The sequence below is a fragment of the Condylura cristata genome, unplaced genomic scaffold, assembly GCF_000260355.1.
Source record: "Condylura cristata isolate star-nosed mole 26May11 unplaced genomic scaffold, ConCri1.0 scaffold00013, whole genome shotgun sequence".
NCBI lineage: Eukaryota > Metazoa > Chordata > Mammalia > Eulipotyphla > Talpidae > Condylura > Condylura cristata.
Genome location: NW_004567114.1, coordinates 30,014,529 through 30,032,005, shown reverse-complemented (window position 1 = coordinate 30,032,005; position 17,477 = coordinate 30,014,529). Strand labels below are relative to the sequence as shown.

The following is a 17,477-nucleotide window of genomic DNA, read 5'->3' as shown; positions in this document are numbered from 1 at the left end:
GTGGGTTAGCTCCCTGGCTGGGGATCAAACTTGTGCTGCAGTGGCTTCTGAGAGCTCCATAATGCAGTGCTTCAACCTGTTGTACCACCAGAAAGAGCCCGGAGGGTTAAAGGTTTTAATAAAAATGCCTCCTCTACTATTTCCCAGCTACTTAGTTTGAAAGGGGTTTGAAGTTGATATTTGTGTGTTGCTTCAGAAAATGTTACTTCATCTCAAAAACGAGTGCCATGATTCAAATGAGACTTTGTGATTTTTCAAAGATTTCAACTGGATGAAGTCCAGAGTAGCTCTTTAATTGATAATAATAGGTTCAATGCAAAATAAGTAACAGGAATCTTTCAAAAAGATGAGAATTAAAATTTAAATTTGAAAAAATGAGTTTGGGGCATTAGCTGGGAAAAGAGGTGACAAAGCCACAGACTTGAGTACTAGAGACCTGCATTTGGCTGTGGCTTGGTGTAAGTGTGGGCCTTTTTGGCTTTGGTTTCTCTGTGTATAGAGGAGGAAATAGGTATTTGTGAGAATACCTTGCAGTCTAACAATATAATTTTTGTCTTCTTACTGATTAAACACAGTTGATTTTGACCAGCGTTTAAGACTTTTTTCCCTGGAGACAGCAGATGGTAGAGGGAGCATTAGTCATTAACAACACTGACTTTTGAACAAAGCAGCCTGGGTTTGTGTTTTACTTCCAAAATTTATTAACTCCTAGCCTATGGCAAAGTAGGAACATCTCTCTGCCTCTGTTTCTTCACTCATAAAGTGGGGACAATAAATTTCCATATTTCATTGGTTATTGTGAAGAATAAGTAATTTAACATATACAAAGTTCTAGAACAGTGTGGTATCTAGCACATGATAAATGCTATGTACAGGTTACCTTCATTATTGTTACAGCACCAGCATTGACTTCTATTGCTGCTCAATGGTCTTTTGGAGGGATGATGGGTTTCCTTCTTAGCTGGAATTCCCTGAGCTTTTTGGTCAGTGAGGTGAGGATAATGTGGTGGTTGTAGCTCTAAGCCCATGAGGATCAATAGGCCAGTTCTACAGCTGCAGCCTGCCCATGTGTGCTCACGCTCAGGAACTGACTGCTCTTTCCACTGCTCTGCTCTTCTCAGGAAGGCAGCAACCTCCTAGTAGATTTCTGGAAGGGACAGAGATGCCTCTCACCATGATAGAAAGTAAACTGAATGTGGCTGCAGCATCCTGCAGTGTCCTAATGCAGTGATGTCTGATGATATGTCCAGTGGCTAAGGATATAGGTTCTACATTCACTTTGTCACTTTGCCAACTTGGTTACCTTGGGTGAGTTATTTAATGTCTCTATGCTTCTTTCACCAATTTCTGCAAAGGAAATAGCAATAATAATAATCTCCTTCATGGTGTTGCTGTGATAATGAAATGAATATGGTGACTAATATGTAGCCCCAAGATGGTTCACAGTGTACACAGTCATGTGCCATGTAGTGAAGTTTCTCTTGGTGGGCTGCAGGAGGGTGTGCAGTATCTCTATAGCTGGGGGTGGGGGTGGGGGCAGTGGGCTTTCAGCCAGGTCTGTGTAAGTACAATCTATGACATTTGCACAGTGACAAAATCAGCTAATGAAGCATTTCTCAGAATATATCTGCATTCCATTAAGTGACATGACTGTAGTATATGGTTAGTAAACATGAAATGTTATTACTTTTCTTATTAAGTCTAGCTAATGATGGACATATTTTTCTGTGTATGATCATTAACTCACGGGCGGGGGAGGGTGAGTCAAGGACCATAGATGGGTAGTGAATTATAATTATTGATTTGATGGGTCAAAAAGCATCTATGGAGCCCTCCCTGGTGGCGCAAGGTGTTAAAGTGCAGCACTATGAAGCTCTCCACAGCCACCGCAGCACAAGTTCGATCCCTGACCAGGGAGCTAACCCACATAGTACAGGAGGCCTCTCCTGTCTGACCTGCTGCTCCCCTCAGCAATGTGTTCAGTATAGAAGCCTGTTCTGCTCCCCATTCTGTCTCTAATGAATCTTCTCACCCCAGCACCTCTGGCCTATACTCCAGCCTTTGTATGCATAAATAAATAAATATTTTTAAAAAGCATCTATGGACAAACTCAATTTGTAATTGATGACATATGACTACTAAAATTTATGAAACTGGCCTGATAGTACAGAGAGAACAGGACCTCAGAATTTGAAACATCTCCCATGGACACCAAATCCAACCCTCTCCCATCCTGTACATAGTTTTCCCTGACTCTCACCGGGTACTAAACTCTCTAACTGACCCAGTTCTCCAGATGTGAAGCTGCTTCCCTGGGTCTCCCACATGTGATAGCCATCTCACACTGGTGTGCTCAGCCCAGCATGTTGAGACAATATAATTCTACCCACAATGATGTCTATCTTTTGGGAGGGCCTGGGAGTAGTTATGGAAAATCTAGTCTCTCTTGAGGTGTCAAGTCCTACCATGGTGCTGGCATTGAGTGAGCTGGTAACAGTGTGATCTCTGGTTCTTGATCAGCTACTTCCAAAGGGGGACACCCATAGAACATGCCGATGCCTGTCAGGAAGTGTGGAGTAGAGAACTTAAATGTAGAAAAGACCTGGGCAGTGATCCAGGCACTAGAACTGATACACACATGATGAAACAGGCCCCAGAGGGCTAGGGATCTGGACACACGGACTCAGCTAATCGGCATGAATAGATACAATAAAAGTTCTTTCTGTCACCGTGCCTCTGGTGACAGGCTGCCTTGAGTTAAATCTTGGTTCTACATCTTATTGGCAATATGATCTTTAATCAGTTGTAAATGTTTCTCTGCCTTGATTTTCTTATTTGGAAAATGGGAACAAACAAATTTTAATAATATCTGGAACACACTTAACATTCAACAAGTGTTGCTATTATTGCTTGTCTTCTAAAGAATCTCAGAAATGGAATACTGCCTCTGAAGCCAGAGAATAAATGTTTTGACCAACTGGTGTTTAAAGTATTTTCTCACACTTGAAATATTGTTTTTTAGTTCTTTTTAGCTTCTGATTTAGAAGTGATCTTCAGGACCCATCTGTGATTTAACAACCATATTCTTCTCTGGAATCACTATGTGACTCTTGGATGAAAGGAAGAAATCTTTAAAAAATAATTACCCAACTATCATTTCCAGTTCATGCTCAGCAAACATTTACTGAGTCATCTGCCATGTGCCTGGCACAGCGTTGGCGCTTGGAGGGTTGTGACGGCAGTGACCTGCTGTGCCCCTTACCTTTGTGGTGTATACAGGCAGGCATTGCCTAACGAGAGGATGATTGCCAGAAATGCATTTCTAGGTAATTTTGTCTTCATGAGCATGGCAGAAGTTAGTTAATTAATTTAGCTGGGATTGCCTACTACACACCTAGGCTATATGGCGTAGCCTATTGAGATTACCACTGTCTACGTGGTCTTTTGTTGACCAAAAAGCCATTAAGTGATGCATGATTGTCAGGATAGGTGGAACATGGGTATCAAAGGCCAAGGGTCTTTCTACTTACCCCTGCAGCAGCTACCACGCTCACCCTGATTGGCAATTTAATAGAGGATTCTGTCACAGTACTTGGGAGCACTGCCAGAACAGGATAGAGAGCTGTTCTCCAGAACCTGGGAGGAGGCCTGAACCTCTTGTAATGGGTCTGGGAAGGCTTCCTGGGAGAAGTAGTGTCTATGCCGAGACTTGGGTGAGTTAGATTCTTGACTGCTCTAGTTGGGGGCTGGAGAAGAACATCCCAGCCACAAAGAACTGTGTGTGAGTATGTCTATATGGGGGTGCTCAAGAGAAGACACTAGGAATTCAGTGTGTTCAATTTTTAGCAAATATTTTTGAAGCACTTGCTATGTGATTGTGTTTCTGCTTTACACAATGAGTAGACACCAGTTAACAAAGTAGGTACTCCCTTTATTTTCACGGAATTTATAAGGGAAAAAACAAAAAAGAAAACTCTTATGAGGAGAACATTTTAAGGTAGTAGGTGAGAGAAGCCTGAAGGAGGAAGTGGTAGTTCAGCAGAGACCTGAGTGGTAGAAGGAGTCACCTACTTATAAAGCCCATGGGAAGGGGGTTTCCAAGGCAAAGGGACAGCAAAGGTAGAGACCTCAAAGAAAGAAACCATCTCAGCAGGATGGAGAAACTGAGGACCAGTGTGCTGGGTGTGGGAAAGGCAGTGTTAGTAATTGATAGGGTTTGGAGCTGGGGTGCTGGTACTGAGAAAGATGTGAACATTTTTAGTGCAAATCAATTTTTTTTTAAATAGACACACAATATGGATGTCTTTTTTTTTTTAAACCAGGAAACTTTTGGGAAATCTGTTTCAAATATTACTTTTTTGAAGTGGGGCTTGGCCCTGTGTGTTTTAATAAATGAGATGAGGCAAGGAGCACACTTCCACCATCACTGACTGGGGATGCACACAAGGTGATTGCATGGGTACCTGTTCCCTTCCGGGTCAGAACACGGACACAGCAGAGCATTCCAGGAGGGCCACTGAGCTCCGTGAGGGTACTCGTTTACTTGTTAACTTGACTGTGGGTATTTCAGTGGCTTCTCTTGGGTGCTACTCACATATTTTGAATTATCCTCATAAGCCTTCTTTTCTTGTTTTATTCCTTGGAACCAAAATTTGTATTTCAAAGGGGCTTTTATTTCTTCCCAGCCAGTTTTTGTCTGCTTTGATCCAGACTAATGGCCCATATTTCTCTCTTCTGTTCCTCCAAACTGTCTGTATTCTCCTAGGCCCTGCAGAAGATGGTCTCATAACTCTTGTTGTTTACTCCCAGTGAACAGCTTTGGAGAGGATGAAGAACTGTCCACGTCCTCCGACAGTGACGAGGAGGTGATCAAGCAATTTGAAATTTCAGTGTCCCGATCCCAGAGTTTCCGTTCAGGATCTGCTGAGAAAGGAAAGCAGACAGGATTGGAGCAGAAAGCAAAATTCAACCACTTAGTTGCAACCCATGAAGAAGACAGCACTGAAGTTTCTGCCTGTGGAGGTATTTTTTGCACCAAACCCTTTGCCTAGATTGGGAATGGCTGATGTAAAGAACATTTTTGAGTCACTGTGCTTGTATCTGCGAGTCCAGATGGGAAAAGCAAATGGAGCAGGACTCAGTCTGGCGCAGGCCAGAGGCCTACTTCCCATTTCCCCGGGCCGGTCGTGCAGAGGACAGGGAGAGGAAGTGGACCAGAAGTATGCAGGTCTTCACCCCAGATTTGTGATACTCTTTCTTGTATTTTGAACACTAATGATTAGAATGGTATTTATCAAGCATATGAAATATTATTCCTTCCCGATAAGTACAAAAATGTAAAATACCTCTCTGCTAATATCAAGACTGTACCTTTTCTCCCTTTGGTATAATAGAGTACATAACTTCAGAAGACTTTTGAAGCCTTTAATCTTACCAGCCCATGACCGACACACTCTCCCTCATTTCCTATAGTTTCTAAAACCTCCCCTTCTGCCCAGTGACGGTCACTGGGGAAGAACAAGGTCTTTTCCATCCTTTAGAGCTTCACTAAGTTTATCTTTCACAAAGGGTAGGGGAAGATATTTGGAGGTGGAGTAAGCAAGCTGGTGTCTTGTGCTGACAGGTAGAGCTTGTTAAGAGTCCCCCTCCTCCCCTAACCTGGAGTGGGGTGCAAAGAGAACTGTACAGTATTTCCTGTGCTTTCCCAAGGGAGCATCAGGCATCTGACTCCTTTTGCCCAGAACCCAGAAGTGTCAGAAAGCCAGATAGGGAAGGACCTGTGCAGTGTATTTGATAAAAAGCTAGAGCAAATGCATTTTGTCTGCCTGAGCAAGTGGCCTCACTGTCCTAGGTTTTTTTGCTTTCTTTAGGGGCAGATCGCCAATCGAGCCAATGGGAGCATAACTGTAGGTTTTTCCTGTTTTCACCCCAGAGGAGAGTGTATACATTGAGAAAAGCTAACCAAGGGGAAATTTCTGTTTCCTAAATTTAAGTGACATTGTTATGTAAGCTTCAGGTGCACTTCCCTGAGCACTGGCACGTGTGTGTAGCGCATACCTTTACTGCTACACACTCTGTTCGGTTCTTCTTCGTATCCATTGTTCCTATTGTTTCCACTTACCCACTCTCCCTTTTGGTGACCACTAATTAGCTTAAAGGTCCAAAAGCTTATTTTTGTCTTATTTGGTTCACCTCTTGTTTGTGTGCTCTATCTACCACATAGCAATGAAATTATAAGGTGTTTGTTTTTAGAGAGGGAAATCTCTGAATTGATGGTGTAGATGAGGCCAGCAGAAAAGAAACCAAACAGTAAAAAGATACAGTTAACAAGAACTTTGTTTTCCATTAGGCAAATATAATAATTTGCTATCCGTCATGTAATTTTTCTTATTGATAGATATAGGCCAGCATAATGATTTATTGCTACTCTTTATACCAAGGCAAGCAAAGAAATAAGCACTGATGTAACTAACCAAAAGCATGACGTCAGTAATTTTGACCTTCTGTCATGTCCTCATAGCCTCCTTGCTTTCCTCTCTCTCTGGTGTTACCACCCAGCGTTCTTCTCTCTCCATCCAGAGGGCAAGTGTTAACTAATGAACATCAATAGCAGTTGATTCACTAGCAGCAGCTTGTATAATTGTAAGACTAATGGCCCCATTTTCCCCAAAACTCAGTGTCTAGATTCTGACAGTCATTCTAACCTTTACCCTCCCTGGGATAAGCAACAGCTTTTGTTGTAACAGGTGTGTCTGACTCTTTTTTTGACAGATGGTGATGGAAAAGTTAAATTTTTTTAAACTGGAGAGAGGAAAAAGTCCACTTCATTGAATTAATTATCCATAGATTTTGAAGAAAATTAGCAGTTTTCATAGCAATGAAGAATTGCATGCTAAATTTTAGGTTAGCAAATGTCATGGAAATGTTAATGTAATTTTTAATGCATGAATTATTTTTCTGTGTCATTTCTTTTTGTTCAGCTTTAGATCAGTGAACTTGTTACATCAATAAAAAATAATAGAGGAATTAAGCATGCATCCAGGGAGGATTTTTTGGGACCATCTTCTATTTAGCTACTTTTTACTCTACCTCAAACAAGATTTTCTAAGATAAATTTAACTGTAGACAATTATGCTTTCAAGTTGCATTCAAAATGTTGGACCTGTAAAAGCAAAGGTTCAAATTCAAGTGAAATCTGAACTATGCAGGAGTTGCTGGCACATTGTCTCATGTTTTATCTGAAGTGAGGTCTGTTCTGCTAGAGGAGACATGCGGCAATCAGAGGCAAGGTAATAGATCTATCTCCATAACCCAGGCAGGTCTCTCTTGTTTCAGGTGTGTGGCTTAGTATTCTTGTGTGTTAATTATGGCTGTACTCCCGAAAACATCAGAGAGGGTTGGGCTCAGTGACTTGGATCAGCAGCTGTACCCCCAGGTCTCTGACCATGAAAGACAGGTTACAGAATGGCAGTCTACTTATTGAGGTTTAATTTTTGAGTCAAACCTTACTTTTGCTTGTGAAACACTTCACTCTTAGGATATTTCATAAAAGCCAGACTTTACCTTCCTGCTGTCACTAAAAACAGCTAAATTAGCCCAAGAATCTGTGCTCAGTTTTGTTTTGGACAGTGTATCAAAGTTAATAATAATAAAAAAAATGGAAACAGCAGGGTAGATATTTATATTTCAAGAGATTTATTGCAGTGAATTGGCTTAGGCGATCATGGGGCTGGCTGAGCGGCAGAACACATAGCAGTGAGAGTTGCAGGGCAGACTGCTGGGAAGTGCAGGCCAAGGGTGTATGTCTGAGCAAGGCTGTAGGCTGGGGGAGAAGGTGGGGGGTTCGTGCTCCCGCAGGGACCCTTTACCTTCCGTTGACAGTCTTTCAGTGGGACTATTATGAAGAATTACATCCTTTACTCAAAGACAAACCCTTACAGGCTTCAATTGCATCAACCAAGCACCTCCATACAGCACCTAGGTTAGCGTCTGATTGGAGTATTGGGGCCTATAGTCTAGCCCAGCTGACACATGAAACTGACCATTAGAGGTGGTGCACAAAAGCAAGGCTGGTGGGAGCAGGGGTTTGGGAATAGATGGGAAAGAAATTGAATCGTAAGGATACACTCCAGCAGACTGGAATACGAGCTAAGCAAGTTCAGTACTTGCTCTGCTAAGATTAATGTGACATAATTATGCCCTATAATTTCTAAGAAGCCAGGATACATTTTGCTGACAACAAAAACTACTTTTTTGTATGTTTAAGTGATGTGATCTTTAATGCCCAGGAAGATTACTTTATGTAATGGCAAGTCACCTGTCCCTTCGCTCCTTTTTGCAGCTTGACTTGTACCTAGATTTGCTTTTCTAATTTATTCCTTGCTTGTCTGTCAAGGAGAATGGTTTGTTACATTAATATAGTTCTTATGTTTTTCAGTTATGAATAGCTTTGCAAGGCTTTATGTAGCTTTTGAAAATTCTCTTATTACTGATCTAGGTATTATCACTGTAGGAGTTAAAGTCATGAGACAATTTTATGGGGGTAATTTCTTGGCAAAGTTAGGTTTTGTGCTGAAATCCTGCTGGGTGCTACACATGTTGATGGATGACCCACTGTTTAATAGAACATTTTAGTGTTCATGTAACTGAGGAATGGAGGTGCTAATTAGAACTGTGGAAAAGAATTCTGCTTTATGTTATAGGGTTTTGCATGCAGAATACTCCTTGTTCTGTCATTTCCATGGCTTTTCAAAAGTATATTTGCCAAATAACTGAAAACATGAATGTAAAAGTTTTGTAGTGTCCTATGAAAGTGTTTTCAAGGGGACTGAACTAAATTATTAAGAATAAGGTAGATAGGGGGACTTTTCACTGACCTGTAATAGTTTTATAAAATTAAGAGTCTGAACTTGTATCCTAAGTAACCTACCTGGAGATGTTTCTATATGGTCTGCATAGGGTGATAATATACCTTACAGCTTCCATGCTTGCTATGAGGTCATACATTTGCCTGGGGAACCTCTGTTACCACCTCCATATTGCTGCAAGCTGACTGGTTCAAATTGTTACTTGCCTGGGCTTTAGAGTTATTTGAGGGTTCAGTGAGACCTATTGGTAGATGAAGGCTGTGTAGTAGACGTGTGTGACTGAGGGCCATCACACACATCTCAGTGTATGACTGAGGGCCTATGTTCCAGAAGAGACTTTGAAACTAATGGTGAAAAAAAATTACTACCATCCAGTGTGTAAAAAAGAGTTGATTTATGCTACACACTTGGTCATCCCACTCACACATCTTATCCAATTTTCTCTCATTCTGAGTGGAAGTGGGACTGCTGGAGGAGACTGATTGCCCAAGAGATGACTTCTCTGGCTACTTTCCCCCTCATATCTCAATTAGTTTACTACTGTCTTTAAATTTTCTAAATTGAACTAACAGTTTACAATGGGCATGGGAAGCAAATCACAGTGAAAGCTATTACTTGAGAAGAGTCTGCCAGTTTTTCTTGGCCATCCAAGGGAAGCCCAGACAGGAGTGAAGCGGGGATGAGGGTGAGGAAATAAACAGGCAGAGGATTATAGTGTGGAGAGGCAGAATAACACTGAGGTCAAAGAAACCATTGAGGCTGAAGGACAATTTGAAAGTTGGTAGGGTTTTGAGTGGATGGGAGGGTGAGACAGGAGAAAGGATCTGAGGAACATACTCAAAAAAAACACACAACATTTTTGTGAGTCAGTGAGACTGTGAGTGACAGCCCATGGGAGGCAGTATGAATGAGCTTTGTTGTGGTGAGGTCAGTAAGTAAGGCTTATAGTTACGACTCTGGACACTTCTATCATCATTTCATAGTTAAGAACAAAGATTCGAACAGTTCAAATGTCATTCAAGGCTTAATGCACAGCTGGGATTTAAACCTGTGTCAGCTGAATCTACCTCCAGTATTTTTTCCATAGATCTAACAGGAACATTTTTACTTGAGAGAACCACTGAAGCCTTTTGAGCAGGAGGTGGAATGATATGGCAGCAAGAAGGAAGTGTGACCACCATGGTACATTGCTCTTCTTGCTTTTTAGAGCTTGCCCCCAGGTCCCACTATTTAGCTAATATGTTTATTTTAGACTTGAGACATACATACACATTCTTTACACACATATTACCAGAACATCTTAACTTTTGTACCCCACCTAATGGACTTATGGCCTTCTTGATGATATGAGCTATGTTTACTTTGTGGTTGGAATTATACTTTCAATGGTGTTATTTGATGGGTTTTGTTTATAAGGTCTTAATGGGTGTGGGTGCCATTGTTCAATGTCTCTAGATAAAAAGGTGTCAAAAACAATACAATTGAAATAGTTTCCTTATTGCCAATGTAGATGTGGATGGAGCCAGCCGGCTGAGTTACTCTGACAACCTGTCTTACGGTGAAGATGGCCCTATCTTTGCCCACTCCCAGCCCCCATGTGAGATGGGAGGTGCCCGGCGCCATGCCACATCCTCCCCAGAGAGCAGTGCAGTTCGCAGTCTCAGTCGCCAGTCCACTGAAGGCAGCTTGGAGATGGAGGAAGCTTTTAATAGCCGGGGCTTTGAAGACTCCTATGCCACGGACAGCTCCTCTGTGTGGAGTCCACAGGCAAGTTGTTTTTACTCTTATTGGGGTGATGCATGCCTTCTGGCTAGTTCTTCTTCCTCTCCCTCCTCTCTCCTGTCCCTCCCCTTCTCCCCCTAAGAAAAATAATTTCCCTCAAAAGGAAGAATTGTCTTGCAACCTTGAAAACCAAAAACCTAAAGGTCCTTAATTTGAAATAAATTTTTGTTCAGCTGAATAGGGAACAACTCCTAAGTGTGTCTGTAAGAGCATCATAAGTAAATTTCTTTCAAAATGGGGAAAGAACAGCAGTTAGGCTTCTTTTTTTTTTTAATAAAAGGCTTTTTTGTTTGTTTGTTTTTACACTTATTTTTATACAAAGGCATTTTTAGTTCCATAGAGAAATTGGTTTCTTTCCTCCATGATTTCGGTTATGAGGAATCTATTCTTATGACCCCAAACCTTGACATATAGTTATAGTTATAGTTGTATAAGTGTGCTAGTTAACTTTGAACTGAACTGAAGGCCTAGGAGATGGTAGGCATCAGCAATGACTCTTTGGCCCTGTGTTACCTTTTGGAACAAATCTCTGATCGAAGATGCTTCTGCTATGTTCTTTCTTAGCTGAATTTAGTCAAGAATGTGCCTAACCATCCAGAGGTGTGACTGAAGGTGATGATGAATAGTTACTATGTGCTAGGCACTGGTATAAGGCTATTGCAACTATCATTTTATCATACAAGTATTTATAGCTATTCTTTGTTAGATATTATTTATTATAATTCCATTTACTTGGGAATTTATAATAGTAGTATTTAGTACTTCTTTAAATCTAGTGTTGATGTTTTGAGTTGTTTAAGTCATAAAACTTTAATTTGTGGGAATTGATGCAGGGGAAAAAGAGAGAAATGGTGTTTGAAGTGTCATTCTGGAGGAGAATCTGGATGAATCTCTTATGAGGACCTTGACGAATCTCTTATGAGGACCTTGATGGTCATACATACTAAATGCTCATGAAGGAGAAGAAGGAATAAAATCCCAGAAAATCATGTTCCAAAGCCTGAGTGCTGAGGCACGGGGCAGTGGAGAGTCCCTGAGGAGGTGTGCATGTGTGTGTGCTCAGTGCTGGTGTCACTGCTGAGCACTGACAGTGCAGATCATACCAGCCCTTCAGAGAGTGGCAGTCAGGGCTATTAACCTTCCACTTCTTATAAAAAAAAAAAATCCTCTTTCTTATCAGTTTACTCCTAAGAATCATTTCAAATCCCACACAGTAACATTAACATTGAAAAATATTCCTTTTGGTTTGTTCACCACAAAAACAAGACAGAACTATTTACCTGCTTATTCATACTCCTTTCTCTTGGTAACTGCCTTAGGCTTGGAATTACTTTTTCCAGGTAACCTCCTATTTGCCTGCCTCATGGAGTTTTAATAGAAGACTTAGTGTTGAGGGTACTAAATGTTCTCAGACTCCAAAAATAACCAGACATCTCTGTGTGCTCCATTCAACCTCCTATCTATTTTGAGACAAAAACTGTAATTTGGTGCTCCTACAGTAGAGCCTCAGATGCAGCTCAGAGGCAGTTCATGTACCTGTCTGCTTTGCAGGCTTAGCTCGCCTTTTAAGAATTGATTTATTTGCTTCTGAGCTGTATTTAAGAACCTCTCTTCCCCTGAGTATTTGGCACTGGGAACAAACTGTGGGACTGTTTACTTTGGTTTGCACAGATGACATCAGCAGTATCTTACTAAAACAGAAAGGCTTTCAATTGGCAGAAAAGCTTTATAAATCTAGGTAGCCATTCACAGTGGGGTGCAAGTGTTCCCATCTTAAAAACAAACACTCTGAGGATATTAGAGCTGAAGGAATCATTTATTCTGCCTCAGAAAGAAACTGGCCATGCAGTCTGATAACCTGTGAGGCTCATGGCTTTTTATTCCCTGTCCTCCCTGCTGGAAGAGGCCATGGGTGTTCACTGGAGGCCCTGTGGGTGGGCAAAGAGATGGTGGGAGGGTGCCTGGAGATTCTGAGCATGCAGGGAGGCAGGTGTCCCACTTTTCATTTCTGCTTTCGACTGATTAACTGGTTGGTCTTGAGAAGTTAATTAAAATCTGCCAAATGGGGATAAAAATGAAGAGATTTTTACCTTACAGGAAAGTCAGCTGGATTAGTGGTATTAACAGTACCCACATGAGGAACTCTTTTGGTTGCCTGGTGATAGGTAAAGTGTGTTGAAATAATTAACTGCTATGAAATACCAGCCTCCACAATCCTTTGTCACAGATCAACCCAGGAAAGGGTCACAGAACCATTTTCTTGGGCCACAGCTTGAATTGTCTCCTTCCAGACTTGGCTGTGTCTTCTTCAAAGATTTAGGAGAGTAATTTCAGAGTTCTTCTCAAGGTTTCACCAAAAACTATAGGCAAACTGAACATTTATCTGAATAGATGGCCTTATAGGTATATGGAGACGTAGGTGGAGAGATCCACCCTATGGAGGGTATTTTTACCTTGATGTTGAAGTTGATGATAAAATCCAGGACTGTTAACTAGTATTAAGGGCAAGCACCTAACAAGATATATTTTTCAAAGTAGAGTGTGTTCCAAGTCCCATCTGTCTCCTTCATCATCCACACACTGACCGTGGACACAAATAGCCATGGTGAAAGGTTTGGGGGAGCAAAAGGGAGATATCATGGGTCAGTGTAAGGTTTAGGATATTGAGAATTGAATACTAGAAAATCCTGGATAGTCCTATCTGGGGCTATGATGGAGATGGGGATTGGGAGTGAGTTATTTAGCCTTTCTAAGCCTAGTTTCCTCCTCCATAAAATGAAGATATTAAAATATCTACCTTGTTAGGTTGAAGTAATGTTCAAAAGATCTATCTTAGCTGGACTCCGCACAAAGCAGAGCTGCAGACCAAGGCTTCTATTCCACTTTCTTAGGAAGTATAATCCCAGAGGATAAATGTAAGTGACCAGGGAATAGAGTGGGGAAAAAGGATGACAATGCTAATGAGTGCCCACCACTGTGAGACTCACCGCTTGACTTGTGGGACTGCATTCCAAGGACTTCTATCCAGGGGAGAAGGGGCATGAACCCCCCACCCTCTTTGCCAAACAGGATTCTGTAGATTTCCAAGCTTTGGCATCCATGGACATGCACATGGTGGAAGCTGAGCACTACATCGCATAGGCAGGGGGTAAGACTGTTAAATTGGGCCAGGCTAACGTCACTGAGAGCCCAGGAAGCCGGTAGCTGCAGAGAAAGATGGCATAGGAGGTGAGGCCAGCATCTATACATAAGTACTGGCTTATATGATCTTAAAAAAGTTTAGTGTAGTGTCTGTCATAAGGGCAGGGCTGATAGAGCTATGCTAGCTGTAGATGTTAGCTGTATTACTTTTGGTCCAGCAAGTAACAGAGATTTCAGGAGTGGGCTAAAATAGATGGGAATTTTAACAGAAGATTGTGACTTGATTTTGAGTTGGCCTAGCTCCTTGGAGACTTGATTCTAATATTACATCTACACTAGTTAGTTGTATTCAAAAGTCTCTATAGCAACCATTTTTATCACTCAAAACTAAGTACCTCTGAATAGAAACTCTCACACATGAATGCATGCTCAGAGGAAAAGATATAAGAAACTTCCCTTACTTTTCAAAAAGCCTAAATTTCCTTCAGAGATTAATTTAAATCTTAAAAGAGAAGGGCATTTATTAGAATTTTACTGTGTCAAGTCCTTTAACTTTTACATCAACCCTCTATAGTTGGTTGAGGACAACAGACCATGGAAAAGATTAGATGACCTGTCCTATGTCACAGAGGTAGTATGTAGTAGGATTGGGTTTCCTGGGGATGTCTACTTCAGAGAAATGTGCATTCTCACCTCAACGCTCTACAAGTTTTGTTGACAAATATACATTTTCTTGTGGTTTGTTATAAATTTAAAAATAGCCAGATTGTGAAATTAGGAAAATCTGGAGTAAAATGACTTAAGAACTGATGGTGACCAACAGTGCATTCAATGGAGTACCACTCTCAAGATCAACTCTCTCCACTTGTGATAACATGGATGGAACTGGAGGAGATTATGCTAAGTGAAACAAATCAAAAGGAGAAAGACATACTGGATGCTTTCATTTATGTGTGGATTATTGAGAAACAGGACAAAGGATTAGACAAAACCAAAACAGTGGAAATCTGACTTTGGAATGGAACTTACCAGAGGGAAGGGATGTGAGGAGAGCAAAGGAGCCTCGGAGGGCACCGTGGACTGTGGGGAGGACTGTGGAGTCTTGGTGGTGGGTGTGGTCAGGTGACATGCTTCTGAAGTGGTGTCACATTCCTCTGAATCATGTGCAGTGTTGTAAACCAATAGTAGCACACTAAAATAAAACAGAATTAGACCAAACCTTGGTAAAGCCATGCCTTCAGAGGAAAATTCACATTATGTGACACCATTGATAGTTTTCTGGAGCATGGTTCCTTGTAGTAACTGCAGTGCAGCTCAGTTTTCTCAGTGAGGTCATCAGATCTGACTAGTGACAGGTAAATTGCTGTCTACGGGTGATATTTCATGATGTAAGAAGCCATATTTGCAATTAGGTAAGTCAGCGGGTTTTTTTCTGAGCCGGGTGTTTTTCATGCCTACTAAAACTACACAACACCTCTCTGTGAAATAGGCATCTTAATGTTCATTTTCAGCTGGAGGTCAAAGAGGCTGGGCTACTTGGCCAGAGCAAAGAAACTCATCAGTGGTAGAGTCATGGTTTCAACCTAAGCATCCTGTCTCCAGGTCTAGTGCTGCTACTTGCTAAATGGCTGATGACCCCCTTGTCACTCAAAGTTACTCAAAACGTGATGAAGCCTGCAGCAACATCCCTTGTGAATGCCACCCCAGTCCTAATAAATCAGAATCCCTGGGTGGCTCAAGTCTGCATGAACATTTGACAACACTTCCCTAAACATTTCTTCCACATAATTTGGAAATAAACTGAAGCATCTTCTATCCCTAACCCCCACTGGGTTATCTGCCAGAGGTACTAGCCTGAGGAGTGTGGGCCCAGGCTGAGTCTTGTCTCTTAGAGATTCAAGGGAAAATCACCTCTTGGCAGTTGCATAGTTAACTTACTTTCTCTCAGAGGCTAAATGGTCACATGTGCCTTTTTTTTTTATTTGTACAGAACTGGGGTACATGCCAGAGATGCGGAGGGTGAGAGGGTTCACCAGAGACAGCAGGGAGCAGAACAGGCAGATCGATGAAGTACACTGCTGAGGGGAGCAGCAGGCGGGTCAGGAGAGGTCTGCCGTGCCATGTGGATCTCCTCCAGGGCAGGCGGGGATCGAACTCATGCAGAAGTGGTTTAAGCTTCTTTGTGCTGTGCTTTAACCCGCTGCACCACCAGGGAGGGCCCACATGTGCCTTTTGAGGGACAGCATATTTGAAAACATTTTGCACAGTTCAAAAAATTTCTTATTCCAAAAGTATTTGTGAAGGCTCACCACATGCTAGGCACCATGTCCTCAAAGAATCCATAGACTAGTGGAGAGATGCACCAGTACATGGGCCTTCCTAACACACAGGGGTACAACCTGGCGCTTAGAAGGCCTGGGGTTCTGAAGGAGCACAGAAAGATGCCATTTCTCCTGAATGAAATTGGGCATTTTCACTCCATTCCTAATCTTCTCCTCTGCCTACAACAGGAACAGGATGGGACCAATTTTCAGGTACCATCTGGGATCCCAGAGCCCATCTCAAAATGTGGGGATCTAGATGTCATCTTCGAATATAGAGTTGCCAGCCAAAAGCTCACAGTGACCATTGTGAGAGCACGTGGCCTCCCAGATAAGGACCGAAGTGGCGTCAACTCCTGGCAAGTCCATGTGGTGCTGCTACCCAGCAGGAAGCAGAGGGGAAGGACAGGCATCCAGAGAGGGCCCAACCCTGTTTTCAAGGAGAAGGTCACCTTCGCCAAGTTGGAGCCCAGAGATGTGGCTGCCTGTGCTGTGCGATTCCGCCTGTATGCTGCCCGCAAGATGACCCGTGAGAGAATGATGGGAGAGAAGCTATTCCATCTCAGCCACCTGCACCCAGAAGGGGAAATGAAAGTGACTCTGGTCTTGGAGCCAAGAAGTAATATCTGTGTGAGTATGTTAAATGGTGCTGCTAATGACGTGGTGTATTTGAGGATCTGGAATTGTCAACCCTTGATTTAGTACATTCAGCCTGTGAATTCAAACACCTTGATTTAATTTTCCATTTGGCTCTTCTCATCCTTATAAGCCATGATTTGCACTTCATGGTACAATGGGTTTTTTTGCACTCATCTTTCCTATAACTTGATGGATGTATTCCCTGCTCATTTTTGGAAGTGACAGCAACCGTGTGATGGAGGGCATAGAAAACTGGGAGAGATAGCTTGGCCTCCTGGGTAGTGGGTAAGTGGTAATGTCAGCCCTTCCCCCCATATGCTTTAGAATGAACCTCAGAGATGAAACTTTGAAAGTGAGGTTTGTTAGTAAGTGTGCCTATGTCAGTTGTGATTTGCAGCCCTGAACTCAAGTCCAATTCTAAGACCTTCCATTTTATGACCAGGCTCCTTTCACCTGCCCCATCCTCTGTGTGTCCACACAGATTTTCAGGGAGAGGCAAGTTTCATGTCTACAAGACAGAAAGCTGGCTACCACTGTGAGCTATACACACATGCATGCATGCATGCATGCATACATGATACATACATATGTGTGTATGTGTGTGTGTACGTGATCGGGTGTGAGGTGGTTTTAAAAAACACATTGAAAGATCAGGTAGCTATCTTGGGCTATTTGGACAGCCAGCCAGCCATTTAAAAATATTTATTGAGAGCCTACTTTGTGTCAG

At 42.1% G+C, this 17,477-nt stretch overlaps 1 protein-coding gene across 1 annotated transcript in view; it reads left to right on the top strand.

Moving 5' to 3' along the window:
- Positions 1 to 17,477, top strand: part of SYT16 (synaptotagmin XVI) — a 79,689-nt gene that overhangs the window by 46,756 nt on the left and 15,456 nt on the right. Inside the window, exons 2-4 of the mRNA XM_004681804.2 lie at positions 4,810 to 5,022; positions 10,378 to 10,634; positions 16,301 to 16,741. Of these exons, the coding sequence (XP_004681861.1) occupies positions 4,810 to 5,022; positions 10,378 to 10,634; positions 16,301 to 16,741 (911 nt within the window). The remainder of the gene's footprint in view (positions 1 to 4,809; positions 5,023 to 10,377; positions 10,635 to 16,300; positions 16,742 to 17,477) is intronic.